Consider the following 22,437-nt stretch of genomic DNA (forward strand, 5'->3'; position numbering starts at 1 on the left):
AAAAAAATCCCGTGAGGGTTCAGCTCTGAGACAACAAAATTCTGTGAAACAAGAACACTGTGAAGTCACGTATCTGTGAAGAGAAAATGCTTCAAGGTGACGAACAGCTTTGTAAGGGAACAGGCAGCCCTGTAAGAGAAAAACCTGTGATGAAAAAATCTTGTGAAAGGACAAATTAATGAAAAACCAGCGGACTCTTAGGCCTGTATCTGGTAGAGTCCCTCAAGGGGACCGGTATTATCCAATATATTCACCAATGACTTGGGTGAGGGATCAGCCAGTTTGCTGATGACGCCAAACTGGGAGGAGTGGCTGACACTGGGAGGCTGAGCTGCCATCCAGAGACCTGGGCAGGCTGGAGAGTTCGGCAGGGAAAAACTCAAGGGAATATAACAAGGGCAAATGTAGAGTCTTTCATCTGGGCAGGAACAACCCCAAGTTCCAGTGTAAGTTGGGGAACGAGCTGTTGGAGCAGCGAAAAGGGAGCTGGGGGTCCTGGGGACAGCAGGGTGACCATGAGCCAGCACTGGGCCCGGGTAGCCAAAAAGGCCAATGGGACCTGGGGGGATTAGAAGGGGGTGGTCAGTAGGTCCAGCGAGGTTCTCCTGCCCCTCTACTCTGCCCTTGAAAAAAGGCTTTAGTTCAGATACTATCAGGATATAGTTGGGGAACTTATGTATATATGTATATGCAGCCATAGCAGCCTGAGAACGCCCGATCTCGGAAGCTAAGCAGGGTCGGGCCCAGTTAGTGCAGGGTTCTCCTGCCCTCTGTTCTGCCCTTAAAAAAAGGGCTTAGTTCAGACACTATCAAAATATACTACATATACTATATATACATGTAATATATGCAGCCATAGCAGCCTGAGAACGCCCGATCTCTGAAGCTAAGCAGGGTCGGGCCCGGTTAGTGCTTGGATGGGTGACCATCTGGGAACACCGGGTGCTGTGGGCTGAGCCAGCGCTGGGCCCTTGTGGCCAGGAAGGCCAATGGGACCTGGGGGGATTAGAAGGGGGTGGTGAGTAGGTCAGAGAGGTTCTCCTGCCCCTCTGCTCTGCCCTCGAAAAAAGGATTTAGTTGTGATACTACCAGTATATACTATATATATAATATATGCAGCCATAGCAGCCTGAGAATGCCCCATCTCTGAAGCTAAGCAGGGTCAGGCCCGGTTAGTACTTGGATGGGTGACCGGCTGGGAGCAGCTGGTGCTGTCGGCTCAGCCAGCACTGGGCCCTTGTGGCCAGGAAGGCCAATGGGACCTGGGGGGATTAGAAGGGGGTGGTCAGTAGGTCAGAGAGGTGCCTCATCCACCCACGGGGAGCACCTGGGACGCCCATCACACCCAGTGAACCCCGGGGTGGGTTTGGGTTGCAGCGCGGCTGAGCTCTTGGGTGTTTCGCTTGAACCTGGAGCGATGCGGATATTTGTTTGTCCTTATGCAGTTGCTCAGCTGAGCACCGGATCTCCAAAGCCGGGGTTCGGGAACCCCGGGGGGGGGGGGGTCATGGGTGAATCACTGCAGGGCAATGGGGCTCAAAACAAAACCCAAAACTTCTTTTTTTTCTTTGTACTTTCCCCCCGCTTAAGCCAAAGATAAAGATCTTGAGTATTTTCAGCACCGGCAGTGCACGCGGGGAACGAAACAACTCCAAAAATATCCCTAAACCCCCCCAAATTTACCCCAAATCTGCATCTCTTTCCAGCCGAAAGCGCGGGAAGGGAAAGCGCGCCAAAACGAGGCCCCGCCCACAACATCCGGGTCCGCGGCGCCGCGGGGTGGGGGGGGCGGTCACATGACACGGGCCCCGCGGCCACAATGGCGGCGCCCACGCTGCTTCGCGCCCTCCGCTCCGTGTCCCCCCGGGCCTTGCGCCCCCCCCGGGATTTGGGGACCCCCCGAGGTTTTTTGGGGACCCCCCGGGCCCGGAGCAGCGGGGCGACCCCCGGGGCTCCCTCAGGGGACCCCGAGCAGAGGCGGCTCCGCGCCCGGGAGCACAAGGAGAAGCGGCAGCGGCTGCGGAGGGAGAGGGAGGAGCTGGGGGGCGGCGGCGAGAAGGTACTGGGGGCACTGGGGGGTGAACTGGGGGCACTGGGAGACGTTGGGGGCAACTGGGGGGGTCTGGGAGGCAACTGGGGGGACTGGGAGACATTGGGGGCAACTGGGGGGGACTGGGAGATGAACTGGGGACACTGGGAGGCATTGGGGGCAACTGGGGGGGACTGGGAGGCGACTGGGGGGGACTGGGAGATGAACTGGGGACACTGGGAGGCAACTGGGAGACATTAGGGACAACTGGGAGAACACTGGGAAGGACTGGGAGATGAACTGGGGGACACTGGGAGACATTAGGGGCAACTGGGGGGGACTGGGAGATGAACTGGGGGACACTGGGAGACATTAGGGGCAACTGGGGGGGACTGGGAGATGAACTGGGGGAACTGGGAGACATTAGGGGCAACTGGGGGGGACTGGGAGATGAACTGGGGGACACTGGGAGACATTAGGGGCAACTGGGGGGGACTGGGAGATGAACTGGGGGACACTGGGAGACATTAGGGGCAACTGGGGGGGACTGGGAGATGAACTGGGGGACACTGGGAGACATTAGGGGCAACTGGGGGGGACTGGGAGATGAACTGGGGACACTGGGAGGCAACTGGGAGACATTAGGGACAACTGGGAGAACACTGGGAAGGACTGGGAGATGAACTGGGGGACACTGGGAGACATTAGGGGCAACTGGGGGGGACTGGGAGATGAACTGGGGGACACTGGGAGACATTAGGGGCAACTGGGGGGGACTGGGAGATGAACTGGGGGAACTGGGAGACATTAGGGGCAACTGGGGGGGACTGGGAGATGAACTGGGGGACACTGGGAGACATTAGGGGCAACTGGGGGGGACTGGGAGATGAACTGGGGGACACTGGGAGACATTAGGGGCAACTGGGGGGGACTGGGAGATGAACTGGGGGACACTGGGAGACATTAGGGGCAACTGGGGGGGACTGGGAGATGAACTGGGGGACACTGGGAGACATTAGGGGCAACTGGGGGGGACTGGGAGATGAACTGGGGACACTGGGAGACATTAGGGGCAACTGGGGGGGACTGGGAGATGAACTGGGGACACTGGGAGACATTGGGGGCAACTGGGGGGGACTGGGAGGCAACTGGGGGGCACTGGGAGATGAACTGGGGGCACTGGGAGATGAACTGGGAGCAACTGGGGGCACTGGGAGATGAACTGGGGGCACTGGAGATGAACTGGGGGCACTGGGAGACATTGGGGGCAACTGGGGGGGGACTGGGAGATGAACTGGGGACACTGGGAGACATTAGGGGCAACTGGGGGGAACTGGGAGATGAACTGGGGGACACTGGGAGACATTGGGGGCAACTGGGGGGGACTGGGAGGCAACTGGGTGACACTGGGAGATGAACTGGGGGACACTGGGAGACATTAGAGGCAACTGGGGGGGACTGGGAGGCAACTGGGGGGGACTGGGAGATGAACTGGGGGCACTGGGAGGCATTGGGGGCAACTGGGGGGGACTGGGAGATGAACTGGGGACACTGGGAGGCATTGGGGGCAACTGGGGGGGACTGGGAGGCGACTGGGGGGGACTGGGAGATGAACTGGGGGCACTGGGAGGCAACTGGGAGACATTAGGGACAACTGGGAGAACACTGGGAAGGACTGGGAGATGAACTGGGGGAACTGGGAGACATTAGGGGCAACTGGGGGGGACTGGGAGATGAACTGGGGGACACTGGGAGACATTAGGGGCAACTGGGGGGGACTGGGAGATGAACTGGGGACACTGGGAGACATTAGGGGCAACTGGGGGGGACTGGGAGATGAACTGGGGGACACTGGGAGACATTAGGGGCAACTGGGGGGGACTGGGAGATGAACTGGGGGACACTGGGAGACATTGGGGCAACTGGGGGGGACTGGGAGATGAACTGGGGGACACTGGGAGACATTAGGGGCAACTGGGGGGGACTGGGAGATGAACTGGGGGACACTGGGAGACATTAGGGGCAACTGGGGGGGACTGGGAGGCAACTGGGGGGCACTGGGAGATGAACTGGGGGCACTGGGAGACATTGGGGGCAACTGGGGGGGGACTGGGAGATGAACTGGGGGCACTGGGAGACATTGGGGGCAACTGGGGGGGACTGGGAGGCAACTGGGTGACACTGGGAGATGAACTGGGGGACACCGGGAGACATTAGAGGCAACTGGGGGGGAACTGGGAGATGAACTGGGGGAACTGGGAGATGAACTGGGGGACACTGGGAGACATTAGAGGCAACTGGGGGGGACTGGGAGGCAACTGGGGGGGACTGGGAGATGAACTGGGGACACTGGGAGACATTAGAGGCAACTGGGGGGGACTGGGAGGCAACTGGGGGGGACTGGGAGATGAACTGGGGACACTGGGAGACATTGGGGGCAGCTAGGGGGGGACTGGGAGGCAACTGGAGGGACTGGGAGATGAACTGGGGGCACTGGGAGGTGATTGGGAGACATTAGGGGCAACTGGGGGGCACTGGGAGATGAACTGGGGGCACTGGGAGACACTGGGGGCAACTGGGGGGGACTGGGAGATGAACTGGGGGCACTGGGAGATGAACTGGGGGGCACTGGGGGACATTGGGGGCAACTGGGGGGCACTGGGAGATGAACTGGGGGCACTGGGAGACATTAGAGGCAACTGGGGGGGACTGGGAGATGAGTTTGGGACACTGGGAGACATTGGGGGCAACTGGGGGAGACTGGGAGGCAACTGGGGGAACTGGGAGATGAACTGGGGGCACTGGGAGACATTGGGGGCAACTGGGGGGGGGGACTGGGAGATGTACTGGGGGACATTGGGAGGCAACTGGGAGACATTGGGGGCAACTGGGGGGGACTGGGAAGCAACTGGGGGGACTGGGAGATGAACTGGGGACACTGGGAGGCAACTGGGGGACACTGGGAGGCAACCGGGAGACACTGGGGGCAACTGGGACAGACTGAGAGTTGAGTTGGAGGCAACTGGGAGGGACTGGGAGGCCACTGGGGCACAAGTGGGGGGGACTGGGAGGCAACTGGGGGAAACTGGGAGACACTGGGGGCCAACTGGGGCAGACTGAGAGATGAGTTAGGGGCAACTGGGAGGGACTGGGATGCAATTGGGGGTGACTGGGGAGGATGGGAGGCAACTGGGGGGAAATGGGAGGACACTGGGGGGAACTGGGAGGCAACTGGAGAGAGCTGGAGGGTTTTGGGGGGAAGGCGTTTGCATGTACTGGTTTATACTGGTGTGTATTACGTTATATTGGCCAGTATTGGGTTCCATTTGGTTTCTGTTGGGTTCCTATTGGGTTTCTATTGGGTTCCACTGGGTTCCCAATGGGTTCCATTTGGGTTCCACTGGGTTCCGTTGAGTTCCACTGGGTTTCCGTTGGGTTCTGTTGGTTTCCACTGGTTTCCATGGGGTTCCTGTTGGGTTCGTGTTGGTTTCTATTGGGTTCCACTGGGTTCCCAATGGTTTCCGTTGGGTTTCCGTTGGGTTCCTGTTGGTTTCTCTTGGGGTTCCGTTGGGTTTCCGTTGGGTTTCCATTGGGTTTCCATTGGGTTCCTGTTGGTTTCTCTTGGGGTTCCACTGGGTTCCCAATGGGTTCCGTTGGGTTCCGTTGGGTTTCCGTTGGGTTCCTGTTGGTTTCTCTTGGGGTTCCACTGGGTTCCCAATGGGTTCCATTTGGGTTCCGTTGGGTTCCATTTGGGTTCCACTGGTTTCCGTTGGGTTCCACTGGTTTCCGTTGGGTTCCTGTTGGGTTCCTGTTGGTTTCTCTTGGGGTTCCACTGGGTTCCCAATGGGTTCCATTTGGGTTCCATTGGGTTTCCATTGGGTTTCCACTGGGTTCCATTGGGTTCTCCTGGTTCCCAATGGGTTTCCGCTGGTTTCCACTGGGTTTCCATTTGGGTTCCACTGGGTTCCTGTTGGGTTCCTGTTGGGTTCCTGTTGGGTTCCTGTTGGTTTCTCTTGGGGTTCCACTGCGTTCCCAATGGGTTCTGTTGGGTTCCGTTGGGTTCCATTTGGGTTCCACTGGTTTCCGTTGGGTTCCATTGGGTTCCTGTTGGGTTCCTGTTGGGTTCCTGTTGGTTTCTCTTGGGGTTCCACTGGGTTCCCAGTGGGTTCCATTGGGTTTCCATTGGGTTTCCACTGGGTTCCATTGGGTTCCCCTGGTTCCCAATGGGTTTCCGCTGGGTTCCATTGGGTTTCCATTGGGTTCCACTGGGTTCCATTTGGGTTCCACTGGGTTCCATTGGGTTTCCACAGGGTTCCCGTTGGGTTCGCATTGGGGTTCGCATTGGGGTTCGCATTGGGGTTCCATTGGGGTTCCACGGGGTTCCATTGGTTTCCATTGGGGTTCCATTGGGGTTCCACGGGGTTCCCATTGGGGTTCCATGGGGTTCCATTGGTTCCCATTGGGTTCCATTGGTTCCCATTGGGGTTCCCATTGGGGTTCCCATTGGGGTTCCCATTGGGGTTCCATTGGGGTTCCACGGGGTTCCCATTGGGTTCCCATTGGGGTTCCCATTGGGGTTCCATTGGGGTTCCATTGGGGTTCCATGGGGTTCCATTGGGTTCCCATTGGGTTCCCACGGGGTTCCCACTGGGGTTCCATTGGGGTTCCATTGGGGTTCCATTGGGGTTCCATTGGGGTTCCCATTGGGGTTCCATTGGGGTTCCATTGGTTCCCATTGGGGTTCCACGGGGTTCCCACTGGGTTCCCACTGATTTCCACTGGTTCCCATTGGGGTTCCCACGGGGTTCCCATTGGGGTTCCATTGGGGTTCCATTGGGGTTCCATGGGGTTCCATTGGTTCCCATTGGGTTGCATTGGGGTTCCATTGGGTTCCATTGGTTCCCATTGGGGTTCCATTGGGTTGTACTGGTTTGTACTGGTTTGTACTGGTTTGTCCTGCTTTTGGGGTCCTGCACAGGTGCCACCGCCCCCCCCCAAGGGCTGGAGCCCCAAACCTGTTGTGGAATATGAGCACCCGCTGGAGCCCGACGGCAAGAAAGGTGGGGGGGGCTGTGTCACTTTGGGGGGGCTGTGTCACTTTGGGGGGGCTGTGCGTGACCTGGGTGGGGGCTGTGCCACTTTGGGGGGGCCCGGGGGGCTGTGACACTTTGGGGGTGTCTGGTGGCTCTGTGTCACTTTGGGGGGGTGTGTGACACTTTGGGGGGGTCTGGGGGGGCCTGGGACACTTTGGGGGGGCCTGGGACACTTTGGGGGGGCTGTGGGTAACATGAGGGGTCTGTGTCACTTTGGGGGGGTCCAGGGGGGTCTGTGTCACTTTGGGGGGGCTGTGGGTAACATGGGGCATCTGTGCCACTTTGGGGGGGCCTGGGACACTTTGGGGGGGCTGTGGGTAACATGGGGGGGCTGTGTCACTTTGGGAGGGCTGTGGGTAACATGGGGGGTCTGTGTCACTTTGGGGGGGTTTGGGGGGGTCTGTGTCACTTTGGGGGGGTCTGTGTCACTTTGGGGGGGCTATGGGTAACATGGGGGGTCTGTGTCACCTTGGGGGGGTCTGTGTCACTTTGGGGGGGTCCAGGGGGTCTGTGCCACTTTGGGGGGGGGTCCAGGGGGTCTGTAACACTTGGGGGGGGCTGTGGGTAACATGGGGGGTCTGTGTCACTTTGGGGGGGTCTGTGTCACTTTGGGGGGGGCTGTGCCACTTTGGGGGGGGCTGTGCCACTTTGGGGGGGCCCGGGGGGCTGTGACACTTTGGGGGTGTCTGGTGGCTCTGTGTCACTTTGGGGGGGTGTGTGACACTTTGGGGGGGTCTGGGGGGCCTGGGACACTTTGGGGGGGCCTGGGACACTTTGGGGGGGCTGTGGGTAACATGGGGGGTCTGTGTCACTTTGGGGGGGTCTGTGTCACTTTGGGGGGGCTGTGGGTAACATGGGGGGCCTGTGTCACTTTGGGGGGGCCTGTGTCACTTTGGAGGGGTCTGTGTCACTTTGGGGGGGCTGTGGGTAACATGGGGGGCTTGTGCCACTTTGGGCGGGCTTGTGCCACTTTGGGGGGACCTGTGTCACTTTTGGGGGGTCTGTGTCACTTTGGGGGGGCTGTAGGTAACATGGGGGGTCTGTGCCACTTTGGGGGGGTCCAGGGGGGCCTGTGCCACTTTGGGGGGGCTGTAGGTAACATGAGGGGCCTGTGCCACTTTGGGGGGGTCTGTGTCACTTTGGGGGGGCTGTGGGTAACATGGGGGGCCTGTGTCACTTTGGGGGGGCTTGGGTAACATGGGGGGTCTGTGCCACTTTGGGGGGGTCTGTGCCACTTTGGGGGGGGCTGTGGGTAACATGGGGGGTCTGTGCCACTTTGGGGGGGTCTGTGCCACTTTGGGGGGGCTGTGGGTAACATGGGGGGTCTGGGACACTTTGGAGGGGTCTGTGCCACTTTGGGGGGGGCCTGGGACACTTTGGGGGGCTGTGGGTAACATGGGGGGTCTGGGACACTTTGGGGGGGTCTGTGTCACTTTGGGGGGGCTGTGGGTAACATGGGGGGCCTGTGTCACTTTGGGGGGCTGTGGGTAACATGGGGGGTCTGTGTCACTTTGGGGGGGTCTGTGCCACTTTGGGGGGGCTGTGGGTAACATGGGGGGTCTGTGCCACTTTGGGGGGGCCTGGGACACTTTGGGGGCTGTGGGTAACATGGGGGGTCTGGGACACTTTGGGGGGGTCTGTGCCACTTTGGTGGGGTCTGTGTCACTTTGGGGGGGCCTGGGACACTTTGGGGGGCCTGTGGGTAACATGGGGGGTCTGGGGCACTTTGGGGGGTGTCTGGGTGACCCGGGGGCTGGGGGGGTCACCCGGCACCACATTTTGGGGGCGCAGCCACGGGGGTGCCGCTGCCCCCCGCCTACAGCCCGCGCTACGTGGAGGCCGCCTGGTACGGCTGGTGGGAGCGGGGGGGTTCTTCACCCCCCCGGAGAAGCCGGCGGGGGGGGCGGCGCCGGTGCTGAGCCTGGTGCTGCCCCCCCCCAACGTCACCGGCTCCCTGCACTTGGGCCACGCGCTGGGGGTGGCGCTGCAGGACGTGCTGGTCAGATGGTGCGTGCGGGGGGGGTCCCGGGGGGGGGGAAATTGGGGTCAATATTGGGGGGGGGGGGGGATTTGGGGCTGGGGGGGGGGGAAATTTGGGTCATTATTGGGGGGTCTGGGGGTTATTTGGGGCTGGGGGGGTCAATTGGGGTGATTATTGGGGGGTTATTTGGGGCTGGGGGGGGAAATTTGGGTCAATATTGGTGGGGGATTTGGGGCTGGGGGGGAAATTTGGGGTCGTTATTGGGGGATATTTGGGGCTGGGGGGGGATTTGGGGCATTATTGGGGGGTCTGGGGGGGTTATTTGGGGCTGGGGGGGTCAATTGGGGTCATTATTGGGGGTCTGGGGGGTTATTTGGGGCTGAGGGGGTCAATTGGGGTCATTATTGGGGGGCTCTGGGGGTTATTTGGGGCTGGGGGGGTCAATTGGGGTCATTATTGGGGGGTATTGGGGCTGGGGGGAAATTTGGATCAATATTGGGGGGGATTTGGGGCTGGGGGGGGAAATTTGTGGTCCTTATTGGGGAATATTTGGGCTGGGGGGGGGGATTTGGGTCATTATTGGGGGGCTGGGGGGTTATTTGGGGCTGGGGGGGTCAATTGGGGTGATTATTGGGGGGTTATTTGGGGCTGGGGCTGAAATTTGGGTCAATATTGTGGGGGATTTGGGGCTGGGGGGGGATTTGGGGGCATTATTGGGGGGGGATTTGGGGCTGGGGGGGAAATTTGGGGTCGTTATTGGGGGATATTTGGGGCTGGGGCGGGGATTTGGGGCATTATTTGGGGGGTCTGGGGGGTTATTTGGGGCTGGGGGGTCAATTGGGGTGATTATTGGGGGGTTATTTGGGGCTGGGGGGGGTCAATTGGGGTCATTATTGGGGGGGGATTTGGGGCTGGGGGGTGGAATTTGGGTCATTATTGGGGCTGGGGGGGATTTGGGGCATTATTGGGGGGTCTGGGGGGGTTATTTGGGGCTGGGGGGTCAATTGGGGTCGTTATTGGGGGGTATTGGGGCTGGGGGGGAAATTTGGGGCATTTTTGGGGGGGATTTGGTGCTGGGGGGTCCCCCATTTTCAGGATGTCCCCCATGTTTGGGGTATCCCATGTTTTGGGGGGCGTCCCCCTATTTTTGGGGGGCGTCCCCCCATGTTTTGGGGTGTCTCCCATGTTTTGGGGTGTTCCCCCCATTTTTGGGTTGTCCCCCCATGTTTGGGGTGTCCCCCATTTTCAGGATGTCCCCCATGTTTTGGGGGTGTCCCCCTATTTTTTGGGGTGTCCCCCTATTTTTTGGGTGTCCCCCCGTGTCTTGGGGTGTCCCCCCATTTTCAGGGCATCCATGTTTTGGGGCGTCCCCCTATGTTTTGGGGTGTCCCCCTATGTTTTGGGGTGTCCCCCATGTTCGGGGCGTCCCCCTATTTTTTGGGGCATCCCCCTATTTTTGGGGTGTCCCCCCGTGTTTTGGGGTGTCCCCCCATTTTCGGGGTGTCCCCCCATTTTCAGGGCGTCCCATATTTTGGGTGTCCCCCCATTTTCGGGGTGTCTCCCCATTTTCAGGGCGTCCATGTTTCGGGGTGTCCCCCCATGTTTCGGGGTGTCCCCCTATTTTTTGGGGTGTCCCCCCGTGTCTTGGGGTGTCCCCCCATTTTGGGGGTGTCCCCCATGTTTCGGGGTGTCCCCCCATTTTGGAGGTGTCCCCCCGTGTTTCGGGGTGTCCCATTTTGGGGTGTCTGTGGGGCAGGCACCGCATGCAGGGCTGGACGGTGCTGTGGCTGCCGGGGACCGACCACGCGGGGATCGCCACCCAGGTCACCCTGTGTCCCCGACGTGTCCCCGACGTGTCCCCCTGTCCCCAACGTGTCCCCCTGTCTCCGTGTCCCCCTGTCCCCAACATCTGCCCATGTCCCCCTGTCCCCATCCCGTCCCCATGTCCCCATCCTGTCCCCAACGTGTCCCCAACGTCTCCCCCTGTCCCCGTGTCCCCCTGTCCCCAACATCTGCCGGTGTCCCCCTGTCCCCAACGTGTCCCCGTGTCCCCAACGTGTCCCCATGTCCCCCTGTCCCCAACGTGTCCCACTGTCCCCATGTGCCTCTGTCCCCAACGTGTCCCACTGTCCCTATGTCCCCCTGTCCTCAACGTGTCCCCCGTCCCCAACGTGTCCCCCTGTCTCCGTGTCCCCCTGTCCCCAACATCTGCCCATGTCCCCCTGTCCCCAACGTGTCCCCCTGTCCCCAACATCTGCCCATGTCCCCCTGTCCCCATCCCGTCCCCATGTCCCCATCCTGTCCCCAACGTGTCCCCAATGTGTCCCCAACGTCTCCCCCTGTCCCCGTGTCCCCCTGTCCCCAACATCTGCCCATGTCCCCCTGTCCCCATCCCGTCCCCATGTCCCCATCCTGTCCCCAACGTGTCCCCAACGTCTCCCCCTGTCCCCGTGTCCCCCGTCCCCGTGTCCCCCTGTCCCCAACATCTGCCCGTGTCCCCAACGTGTCCCCATGTCCCCCTGTCCCCAACGTGTCCCCCTGTCCCCGTGTCCCCCTGTCCTCGTGTCCCCCATCCCCAACGTGTCCCACTGTCCCCATGTCCCCCGTCCCCAACGTGTCCCACTGTCCCCCTGTCTCCGTCTCCCCCTGTCCCCAACATCTGCCCATGTCCCCCTGTCCCCATCCCATCCCCATGTCCCCAACGTGTCCCCAATGTCTCCCCATGTCCCACTGTCTCCGTGTCCCCAATGTGTCCCCAATGTGTCCCCAACGTGTCCCCAACGTGTCCCCAATGTTTCCCCATTGTCCCCAATGTGTCCCCCAGTCCCCAACGTGTCCCCAACGTGTCCCCCTGTCCCAAACATGTCCCCAACGTGTCCCCCAGTCCCCAACGTGTCCCCATGTCCCCCTGTCCCCAACGTGTCCCCAACGTGTCCCCAACGTGTCCCCAACGTGTCCCCAACGTGTCCGCCTGTCCCCAACCTGTCCCCAATGTTTCCCCATTGTCCCCAACGTGTCCCCCTGTCCCCAGCGTCTCCCCCGTCCCCATTGTCCCCATGTCCCCGATGTGTCCCCCTGTCCCCAACGTGTCCCCAACATCTCCCCCGTCCCCATTGTCCCCCTGTCCCCGATGTGTCCCCAACGTGTCCCCCTGTCCCCAACATGTTCCCCTGTCCCCATTGTCCCCCTGTCCCCGACGTCTCCCCCTGTCCCCCGTCCCTGACGTGTCGCCATGTCCCCCTGTCCCCGACGTGTCCCCAACGTGTCCCCCTGTCCCCATTGTCCCCATGGTCCCCATGTCCCCGACGTGTCCCCATTGTCCCCCCGTCCCCATTGTCCCCCCGTCCCCGACGTGTCCCCCTGTCCCCATTGTCCCCCTGTCCCCGACGTGTCCCCCTGTCCCCATTGTCCCCATGTCCCCAACGTGTCCCCGGGTCCCCATTGTCCCCCTGTCCCCATTGTCCCCATGTCCCCGACGTGTCCCCAACGTCTCACCCGTCCCCATTGTCCCCCTGTCCCCGACGTCTCCCCATGTCCCCCTGTCCCCAACGTGTCCCCCTGTCCCCATTGTCCCCCTGTCCCCACCGTGTCCCCACGTGTCCCCGTGTCCCCAGGCGGTGGTGGAGCGCTGGCTGTGGCAGCAGCGGGGGCTGCGGCGCCAGGATCTTTCCCCCGACCAGTTCCTGGCGGCCGTTTGGGACTGGAAACAGCGGTGAGGGGACACGGGGGGACACGGGGCGGGGGACACCGACGTCACCCGCGGTGCCACCCCTGGTGTCACCCCCCGTGTCACCCCCCGTGTCCCCAGGCACGGGGACGAGATCCTGCAGCAGCTGCGGGCGCTGGGGGCGTCGCTGGATTGGAGCCGCTGCACGTTCACCATGGACCCCGTGAGTGTCCCCAAGTGTCCCCCAGTGTCCCCAAGTGTCACTTGTCCCCCGCCAAGGCTTCTACTGGGTGGTGACCAAGGTGTCCATGGGGCTGCACCGCAATGGGATAATCCCCAAGTGTGTCCCCAACTGTCCCAAAATGTCCCCGGAGGTGTCCCCAGTGTCCCCGGGGGTGTCCCCAAGTGTCCCCAAGTGTCCCCCAGTGTCCCCAAGTGTCACTTGTCCCCCCCCAAGGCTTCTACTGGGTGGTGACCAAGGTGTCCATGGGGCTGCACTGCAATGGGATAATCCCCAAGTGTGTCCCCAACTGTCCCAAAATGTCCCCGGGGGTGTCCCCAAGTGTCCCCAAGTGTCCCCCAGTGTCCCCAGGGGTGTCCCCAAGTGCCCCTTGTCCCCCCAGGGCTTCTCATGGGTGATGACCAAGGTGTTCATGGGGTGTCCCCAATGTCCCCAGGGGTGTCCCCAAGTGTCCCCAGGGGTGTCCCCAAGTGTCCCTTGTCCCCCCAGGGCTTCTCATGGGTGACGACCAAGGTGCTCGTGGGGTGTCCCCGATGTCCCCAGGGGCGTCCCCAATGTCCCCAAGTGTCCCCCAGTGTCCTCAGGGGTGTCCCCAAGTGTCCCTTGTCCCCCCCAGGGCTTCTCACGGGTGACGACCAAGGTGTTCATGGGGTGTCCCCAATGTCCCCAGGGGTGTCCCCGATGTCCCCCAGTGTCCCCAGGGGTGTCCCCAAGTGTCCCTTGTCCCCCCCAGGGCTTCTCATGGGTGACGACCAAGGTGTTCATGGGGTGTCCCCCAGTGTCCCCAGGGGTGTCCCCGATGTCCCCCAGTGTCCCCAGGGGTGTCCCCAAGTGTCCCCAGGGGTGTCCCCAAGTGCCCCTTGTCCCCCCCAGGGCTTCTCACGGGTGACGACCAAGGTGTTCGTGGGGTGTCCCCAAATGTCCCCAAATGTCCCCCATGTCCCCAGGGTTTCTCGGGGGCGGTGACCGAGGCCTTTGTGCGGCTGCACCGGGACGGGCTGATCCGGCGCGACCGGCGCCTGGTGAGCTGGAGCTGCGCCCTGCAGTGCGCGCTGGCCGATATCGAGGTGAGAGGGTCCCCAGGTGTCCCCAAGTGTCCCCAAAGTGTCCCTGCAGTGCGCGCTGGCCGATATCGAGGTGAGAGGGTCCCCAGGTGTCCCCAAGTGTCCCCAAAGTGTCCCTGCAGTGCGCGCTGGCCGATATCGAGGTGAGAGGGTCCCCAGGTGTCCCCAAGTGTCCCCAAAGTGTCCCTGCAGTGCGCGCTGGCCGATATCGAGGTGAGAGGGTCCCCAGGTGTCCCCAGGTGTCCCCAAGTGTCCCCAAAGTGTCCCTGCAGTGCGCGCTGGCCGATATCGAGGTGAGAGGGTCCCCAGGTGTCCCCAAAGTGTCCCCAAAGTGTCCCTGCAGTGCGCGCTGGCCGATATCGAGGTGAGAGGGTCCCCAGGTGTCCCCAAGTGTCCCCAAAGTGTCCCCAAAGTGTCCCTGCAGTGCGCGCTGGCCGATATCGAGGTGAGAGGGTCCCCAAGTGTCCCCAAAGTGTCCCTGCAATGTGCATTGGCTGATATCGAGGTGAGAGGGTCCCCAAAGTGTCCCCAAAGTGTCCCCAAAGTGTCCCCAAAGTGACCATAGAGTGTCCCCAGAGTGTCCCCAAAGTGTCCCTGCAATGTGCATTGGCTGATATCGAGGTGAGAGGGTCCCCAAGTGTCCCCAAAGTGACCATAGAGTGTCCCCAAATGTCCCCAAAGTGACCATGGAGTGTCCCCAAAGTGTCCCCAGAGTGTCCCTGCAATGTGCATTGGATGATATTGAGAGTGTCCCAAAGTGTCCCCAAATGTCCCCAAAGTGTCCCCAAAGTGACCATAGAGTGTCCCCAGAGTGTCCCCAAAGTGTCCCTGCAATGTGCACTGGTGGGTATTGAGGTGAGAGTGTCCCCAAAGTGTCCCCAAATGTCCCCAAAGTGACCATTGAGTGTCCCCAGAGTGTCCCCAAAGTGTCCCCAGAGTGACCATAGAGTGTCCCCAGAGTGTCCCCAAAGTGTCCCTGCAGTGTGCACTGGTGGATATTGAGGTGAGAGTGTCCCCAAAGTGTCCCCAAAGTGTCCCCAAAGTGACCATAGAGTGTCCCCAGAGTGTCCCCAAAGTGTCCCCAGAGTGACCATAGAGTGTCCCCAGAGTGTCCCCAAAGTGTCCCCAGAGTGACCATAGAGTGTCCCCAAAGTGTCCCTGCAATGTGCACTGGCTGATATTGAGGTGAGTGTCCCCCCGAGTGTCCCCAGCTGTCCCCAAGTGTCCCCAGCTGTCCCTGTCCGCAGGTGGAGCCGCGGGTGCTGACGGGCCCCACGTCGCTGCGTGTCCCCGGCTGTCCCCAACCCGTCACCTTCGGTGTCCTCGTCACCATCGCCTACCCCGTGGAGGGCTCGGACGGTGAGTGGCCCCGAGTGGCCCCGAGTGGCCCCAAGTGTCCCTTGGTCTGTCTCTCATGTCCCTGACGTGTCACCCCTGTGTCCCCATGTCCCTCTTGGTGTCCCCCCATGTCCCTGCCATGTCACCCATGTCCCCCCATGTCCCTCATGTGTCCCCCCATGTCCCCCCATGTCCCTCTTTGTGTCCCTTGTGTCCCCAAGTGTCCCCCCATGTTCCTCTCCATGTCCCCCCATGTCCCTGACATGTCACCCCTGTGTCCCCATGTCCCTCTTGGTGTCCCCCCATGTCCCCCAGTGTCCCCCCAGTGTCCCCCCAGTGTCCCTCCATGTCCCTCTCCATGTCCCCCTGTGTCCCTGACATGTCACCCCTGTGTCCCCATGTCCTTCTTTGTGTCCCCCCATGTCCCCGAGTGTCCCCCAGTGTCCCCATGTCCCCATGTGTCCCTGTGTGTCCCTGTGTCCCCCAGTGTCCCCCCATGTCCTCGAGTGTCCCCATGTCCCCCATGTCCTCCTATGTCCCCCAGTGTCCCCCCATGTCCCCGAGTGTCCCCGTGTCCCCGCATGTCCCCATGTCCCCCAGTGTCCCCATGTCCCTGTGTCTCCCCACATCCCCCAGTGTCCCCCCATGTCCCCCCGTGTCCCTGAGTGTCCCCCTGTCCCCGCATGTCCCCGTGTCCCCAACGTGTCCCCATGACCCCCGTGTCCCCGAGTGTCCGAGTGTCCCCATGTCCCCAATGTGTCCCCATGTCCCCCAGTGTCCCCGTGTCCCTGAGTGTCCCTGTGTCCCTGCATGTCCCAGTGTCCCCCAATGTCCCCATGTCCCTGTGTCTCCCCCCATGTCCCCCCGTGTCCCTGAGTGTCCCCGTGTCCCCAGACCTGGAGGTTCCCGTCGCCACCACTCGCCCCGAGACCATCCTGGGGGACGTGGCCGTGGCCGTGAACCCCGCCGACCCGCGCTACACGGTGAGGGGCGGGGCTTGGCGCCGAGGGGCGGGGCTTGGGGACGAGGGGCGGGGCTTGGGGACGAGGGGCGGGGCTTGGGGACGAGGGGCGGGGCTTGGGGATGGGGGCGGGGCTTGGGGACGAGGGGCGGGGCTTGGAGACAAGGGGCGGGGCTTGGTGACGAGGGGCGGGGCTTGGCGACGAGGGGCGGGGGTTGGAGATGAGGGGCGGGGCTTGGAGATGAGGGGCGGAGTTTAGAGCCGAGGGGCGGGGCTTCTGGATGGGGCGGAGTTTGGGGTCAAGGGGCGGGGTTTGGGGATGAGGGGCGGGGCTTGGTGCCAAGGGGCGGGGCTTGGCGACAAGGGGCGGGGTTTAGAGCCGAGGGGCGGGGCTTCTGGATGGGGCGGAGTATGGGGACAAGGGGCGGGGCTTCCAAAATGGGGCGGGGTTTGGAGACAGGGGGTGTGGCTTCTGAGAAGGGGCGGGGCTTGGGAAAAGGGGGCGGGGCTTAGAGATGGGGCCTCATTCCAGGGAAGGGGCGGGGCTTGGGAAAAGGGGGTGTGGCTTCCAGAGGGGGCGGGGCTTCTGGCTGGGGCGGGGTTTGGGGACAAGGGGCGGGGCTTCCAAAAGGGGGCGGGGTTTGGGGAGAAAGGGGCGGGGTTTGGGGAGAAAGGGGCGGGGCTTTCGGGAGGGGTGGAGATGGGGGCGTGGCTACTGAGAAGGGGCGGGGTTTAGAGGGAAGGGGCGGGGCTTGGGGACAAGGCGTGGGGTTTAGAGACAAGGGGCGGGGCTTGGGAAAAGGGGGCGGGGCTTAGAGATGAGTCCCTGGTCCTGGGAAGGGGCGGGGCTTCCAAGGGGGGGCGTGGTTTGGGGAAGGGGTGGTGCCCAGTGGGCGTGGCCCGTGGGGAGGGGGCGTGGCCTGCGCTGACCCCGCCCCCTGCAGCACCTGCATGGGCGCCGCCTGCGTCACCCAATCACGGGGCAGCTGCTGCCGCTCGTCACCGACCCCAGTGTGGAGCCCGACCGGGGAACTGGTGACACTGGGGACACCGGGGACACTGGGGATGGGGAGGGGATGGGGGGGACAGGGGGACAAGGGGGGACAGGGGGACAATGGGGATGGAGGGATAGGGGGACACTGGGGACAGAGGGATGGGGGACACCGGGGACACCGGGGACACCGGGGACACTGGGGACACTGGGGATGGAGGGGACAGGGGGACACCGGGACAGAGGGATGGGGGACACCGGGGACACTGGGGATGGGGAGGGGATGGGGGGGACAGGGGGACACTGGGGACAGAGGGATGGGGGACACCAGGGACACTGGGGATGGGGAGGGGATGGGGGGGACAGGGGGACACCGGGGACAGAGGGACGGGGAGGACAGGGGGACACTGGGGATGGGGGGACAGAGGGACAGGGACAAGGGGGACAGAGCGACAGAGGGGGTCAGGGACAGAGGGACAAGGGGACACTGGGGACAGGGGGGACAGGGGGACATTGGGGACAGGGGGGGACAGGGAGGACGGGGACACTGGAGACAGAGGGATGGGGGGACAGGGGGACACTGGGGACATTGGGGACAGAGGGACAGGGGGTCAGGGACAGAGGGACAAGGGGACACTGGGGACAGGGGGACACTGGGGACAAAGGGACGGGGGGATAGGGGGACACTGGGGACAGGGGCAGGGAGGACGGGGACACTGGGGACAGAGGGACGGGGAGGACAGGGGGACACTGGGGATGGGGGGACAGAGGGACAGGGGGGACACTGGGGACATTGGGGACAGAGGGACAGGGGGTCAGGGACAGAGGGACAAGGGGACACTGGGGACAGGGGGGACAGGGGGACACTGGGGACAAAGGGACGGGGGGATAGGGGGACACTGGGGACAGAGGGACGGGGAGGACAGGGGGACACTGGGGATGGGGGGACAGAGGGACAGGGGGGACACTGGGGACATTGGGGACAGAGGGACAGGGGGTCAGGGACAGAGGGACGGGGACAGAAGGACAAGGGGACACCGGGGATGGGGGGACATGGGGGACACTTGGGGACATAGGGGGACACCCAGGAGATGGGGGAACAGGGACAGGGGCACACTGGGGACAGTGACAGGGGTGTCCCCATGTCCCTTGTCCTGTCCCAGGTGCAATGAAGGTGACAGTGACAGCGAGGGGGGTGTTGGGGTGACAGGGCTGTCCCCGTGTCCCCCTGTCCCCATGTCCCATATCCCCCTGTGTCCCCATGTCCCCCTGTCCCGTGTCCCCATGTCCCCCTGTGTCCCCATATCCCCCTGTCCCCATGTCCCCCGGGTGCAGTGAAGGTGACAGTGATGGGGTGTTGGGGTGACAGGGCTGTCCCCATGTCCCCCTGTCCCCAGGTCCCATTGTTCCCCCTATCCCCATGTCCCCCAAGTGCAGCGAAGGTGACAGGGCTGTCCCCGTGTCCCCATCTGTCCCCGTGTCCCCATCTGTCCCCCTGTCCCCCTGTCCCCCTGTCCCCCTGTCCCCATGTCCCCCTGTCCCATTGTCCCCATGTCCCCCTGTCCCATTGTCCCCCTGTCCCCTTGTCCCCATGTCCCCATGTCCCCATATCCCCATGTCCCCATGTCCCATTGTCCCCATGTCCCATTGTCCCCATATCCCCATGTCCCCCTGTCCCATTGTCCCCATGTCCCATTGTCCCCATATCCCCCTCTCCCCATGTCCCCCTGTCCCCATTGTCCCCATGTCCCCCAGGTGCGGTGAAGGTGACAGGGCTGTCCCTATGTCCCCATGTCCCCATATCCCATTGTCCCCCTGTCCCATTGTCCCCCTGTCCCATTGTCCCCCTGTCCCATTGTCCCCATGTCCCCTGTCCCCATGTCCCCCTGTCCCATTGTCCCCATGGTCCCCCAGGTGCGGTGAAGGTAACAGGGCCGTCCCGTTGTCCCCATTGTCCCCATTGTCCCCATTGTCCCCATGTCCCCCAGGCGCGGTGAAGGTGACCCCAGCACACAGTCCCCAGGACCTGCTGCTGGCCCAGGCCCACGGGCTGCCCGTTGTCACCGTCATCGGGGACGATGGCACCTTGTGTCCCCCGGCCGGGGAGTGGCTGCAGGTACCGCTGTCCCACATCGTCCCCAACCTGGCCCCGTGTCCCCAGCTCTGTCCCTTGGCCCCAAACCAGGTCCCTGTCCCCAAACCGTGTCCCCAAACCGTGTCCCCAAATTGTCCCCATGTCCCCAACCGGGTCCCTGTCCCCAAATCTTGTCCCCAAACTGTCCCCATGTCCCCAGATTGGGTCCCTGTCCCCAACTGTGTCCCTGTCCCCAAATTGTGTCCCTGTCCCCAAACCAGGTTCCTGTCCCCAAATTGTCCCCATGTCCCCAACCATGTCCCTGTCCCCAACTGGGTCCCCAAATTGTGTCCTTGCCCCAAATCTTGTCCCCAAACCAGGTTCCTGTCCCCAACCCTGTCCCCAAACCAGGTTCCTGTCCCCAAACTGTGTCCCCAAACCGTGTCCCCAAATTGTCCCCATGTCCCCAGCCGGGTCCCTCTCCCCAACTGGGTCCCCAAATTGTGTCCCTGTCCCCAAATCTTGTCCCCAAACTGGGTCCCAGTCCCCAAACCATGTCCCCAAATTGTCCCCATGTCCCCAGCTGGGTCCCCAAATTGTGTCCTTGCCCCAAATCTTGTCCCCAAATCGTGTCCTTGTCCCCAACTGCATCCCCAAATTGTCCCCATGTCCCCATTGACCCCATTGACCCCATTGTCCCCAGTGTCCCCATCGCCCCCGTTGCCCCCATATCCCCGTTGTCCCCATTGCCCCCATTATCCCCATTGCCCCCATATCCCTATTGCCCCCATGTCCCCACGATGTCCCCATTGTCCCCGTTGTCCCCATGTCCCCATTATCCCCATTGCCCCCATTATCCCCATGTCCCCATTGTCCCCATTGACCCCATGTCCCCATTGCTCCCATTATCCCCATTGCCCCCATGTCCCCACGATGTCCCCATATCCCCATTATCCCCATTGCCCCCACGTCCCCACCATGTCCCCGTTGTCCCCATGTCCCCATTATCCCATGTCCCCATGTCCCCATTATCCCTTGTCCCCATGTCCCCATTATCCCCATCGCCCCCATTATCCCCATGTCCCCATTATCCTATTGCCCCCATTATCCCATTGTCCCCATTATCCCCATTGCCCCCATTGCCCCCATTATCCCCACATTGTCCCCATTGACCCCATGTCCCCATTGCTCCCATTATCCCCATTGCCCCCACGTCCCCACGATGTCCCCATTGTCCCCATTGACCCCATGTCCCCATTATCCCCATTATCCCCATGTCCCCATTATCCCATTGCCCCCATTGCCCCCATTATCCCCACGATGTCCCCATGGCCCCATTGGCCCCATTGCCCCCGTTGTCCCCATCGCCCCCATTATCCCCATCGCCCCCATTATCCCCATGTCCCCATGTACCCATTGCCCCCCTTATCCCCATTGCCCCCATTGCCCCCATTATCCCCACGATGTCCCCATGTCCCCATTGTCCCCATGTCCCCATTGTCCCCATCGCCCCCATATCCCCATTGCCCCCATTATCCCCATGTCCCCATGTACCCATTGCCCCCCTTATCCCCATTGCCCCCATTGCCCCCATTATCCCCACGATGTCCCCATGTCCCCATTGGCCCCATTGACCCCGTTGTCCCCATGTCCCCATTATCCCCATCGCCCCCATTATCCCCATGTCCCCATTATCCCCATTGCCCCCATTGCCCCCATTATCCCATTGTCCCCATTGCCCCCCTTATCCCCATTGCCCCCATTATCCCCATGATGTCCCCATGTCCCTATTGCCCCGATGTCCCCGTTGTCCCCGTTGTCCCCATGTCCCCATTGCCCCCCTTATCCCCATCGCCCCCATCGCCCCCATTATCCCCACGATGTCCCCATGTCCCCGTTGTCCCCATGTCCCCATTATCCCCATCGCCCCCATATCCCCATTGCCCCCATTATCCCCATTGTCCCCATTGTCCCCACGATGTCCCCATTGTCCCCATGTCCCCACGATGCCCCCATTGTCCCCATCGCCCCCATTGTCCCCATTTTCCCCATGTCCCCATTATCCCCATTGTCCCCATTGACCCCATGTCCCCATTGCCCCCATTATCCCCATTGCCCCCATGTCCCCACGATGTCCCCATATCCCAATTATCCCCATTGCCGCCACGTCCCCACGATGTCCCCATTGTCCCCATGTCCCCATTGTCCCCATTGCCCCCATGTCCCCATTGCCCCCATTATCCCCATGTCCCCATTGCCCCCCTTATCCCCATCGCCCCCATTATCCCCACGGTGTCCCCATGTCCCCGTTGTCCCCGTTGTCCCCAGGGCGTCCACCGTTTCGCGGCGCGTCCCCTGGTGCTGGCGGCTCTGGCCGAGCGGGGGCTGTTCCGGGGCAGCCAGGACCACGCCATGACCCTCCCCCTCTGCAGGTACCCACGTCCCCCGGTGTCCCCAAGTGTCCCCAACGGCCCCGGGTGCCACCGACACCCCCCCCGCCTCCTTTCCGTGTCCCTGCAGCCGCTCCGGGGACGTCGTCGAGTATCAGCTCAAGAGCCAATGGTTCCTGCGCTGCCGAGAAATGGCCGAGCGCGCGCGGGAGGTGACGACGGGGACGCCCGGGTCCCCTCCCTCCCGGACGCCTGGGTCCCCTCCCGGACGCCTGGGTCCCCTCCCGGACGCCTGGGTCCCAACGCTCCCGCCCCCTGCAGGCCGTGACGTCCGGGCGGCTCCAGCTCGTCCCCAAGTTTCACGAGAAGAACTGGAAGACGTGGATGGACAACGTGGGGTGGGCGAGGGGACCCAGGCGTTCGGGCAGGGACCCAGGCATCCGGGGGGGGACCCAGGAGTTCAGGGGAGACCCAGGGGTCTGGGTGGGGACCCAGGCGTTCGGGAGGGGACCCAGGAGTCCGGGCGGGGACCCAGGCATTCGGGAGGGGACCCAGGAGTTCGGGAGGGACCCAGGAGTTCAGGAGGGGACCCAGGCGTCCGGGAGGGA

At 62.5% G+C, this 22,437-nt stretch overlaps 1 protein-coding gene across 1 annotated transcript in view; it reads left to right on the forward strand.

The window, feature by feature from the left end:
- Positions 1 to 1,815: 1,815 nt before the first annotated feature.
- VARS2 (valyl-tRNA synthetase 2, mitochondrial) overlaps positions 1,816 to 22,437 on the forward strand; it is a 39,843-nt gene continuing 19,221 nt past the window's right edge. The window contains 15 exon segments of the mRNA XM_065654853.1: positions 1,816 to 2,059; positions 7,008 to 7,089; positions 8,914 to 8,985; positions 8,988 to 9,129; positions 10,860 to 10,926; positions 12,718 to 12,815; positions 12,912 to 12,993; positions 13,959 to 14,078; positions 15,323 to 15,434; positions 16,308 to 16,396; positions 17,319 to 17,409; positions 19,354 to 19,481; positions 21,768 to 21,871; positions 21,960 to 22,041; positions 22,151 to 22,227. Coding sequence (XP_065510925.1) covers positions 1,820 to 2,059; positions 7,008 to 7,089; positions 8,914 to 8,985; positions 8,988 to 9,129; positions 10,860 to 10,926; positions 12,718 to 12,815; positions 12,912 to 12,993; positions 13,959 to 14,078; positions 15,323 to 15,434; positions 16,308 to 16,396; positions 17,319 to 17,409; positions 19,354 to 19,481; positions 21,768 to 21,871; positions 21,960 to 22,041; positions 22,151 to 22,227 — 1,586 coding nt within the window. The 5' untranslated portion in view covers positions 1,816 to 1,819.

This window comes from Caloenas nicobarica, chromosome 35 (genome assembly GCF_036013445.1).
Source record: "Caloenas nicobarica isolate bCalNic1 chromosome 35, bCalNic1.hap1, whole genome shotgun sequence".
Classification (NCBI taxonomy): Eukaryota; Metazoa; Chordata; class Aves; order Columbiformes; family Columbidae; genus Caloenas; species Caloenas nicobarica.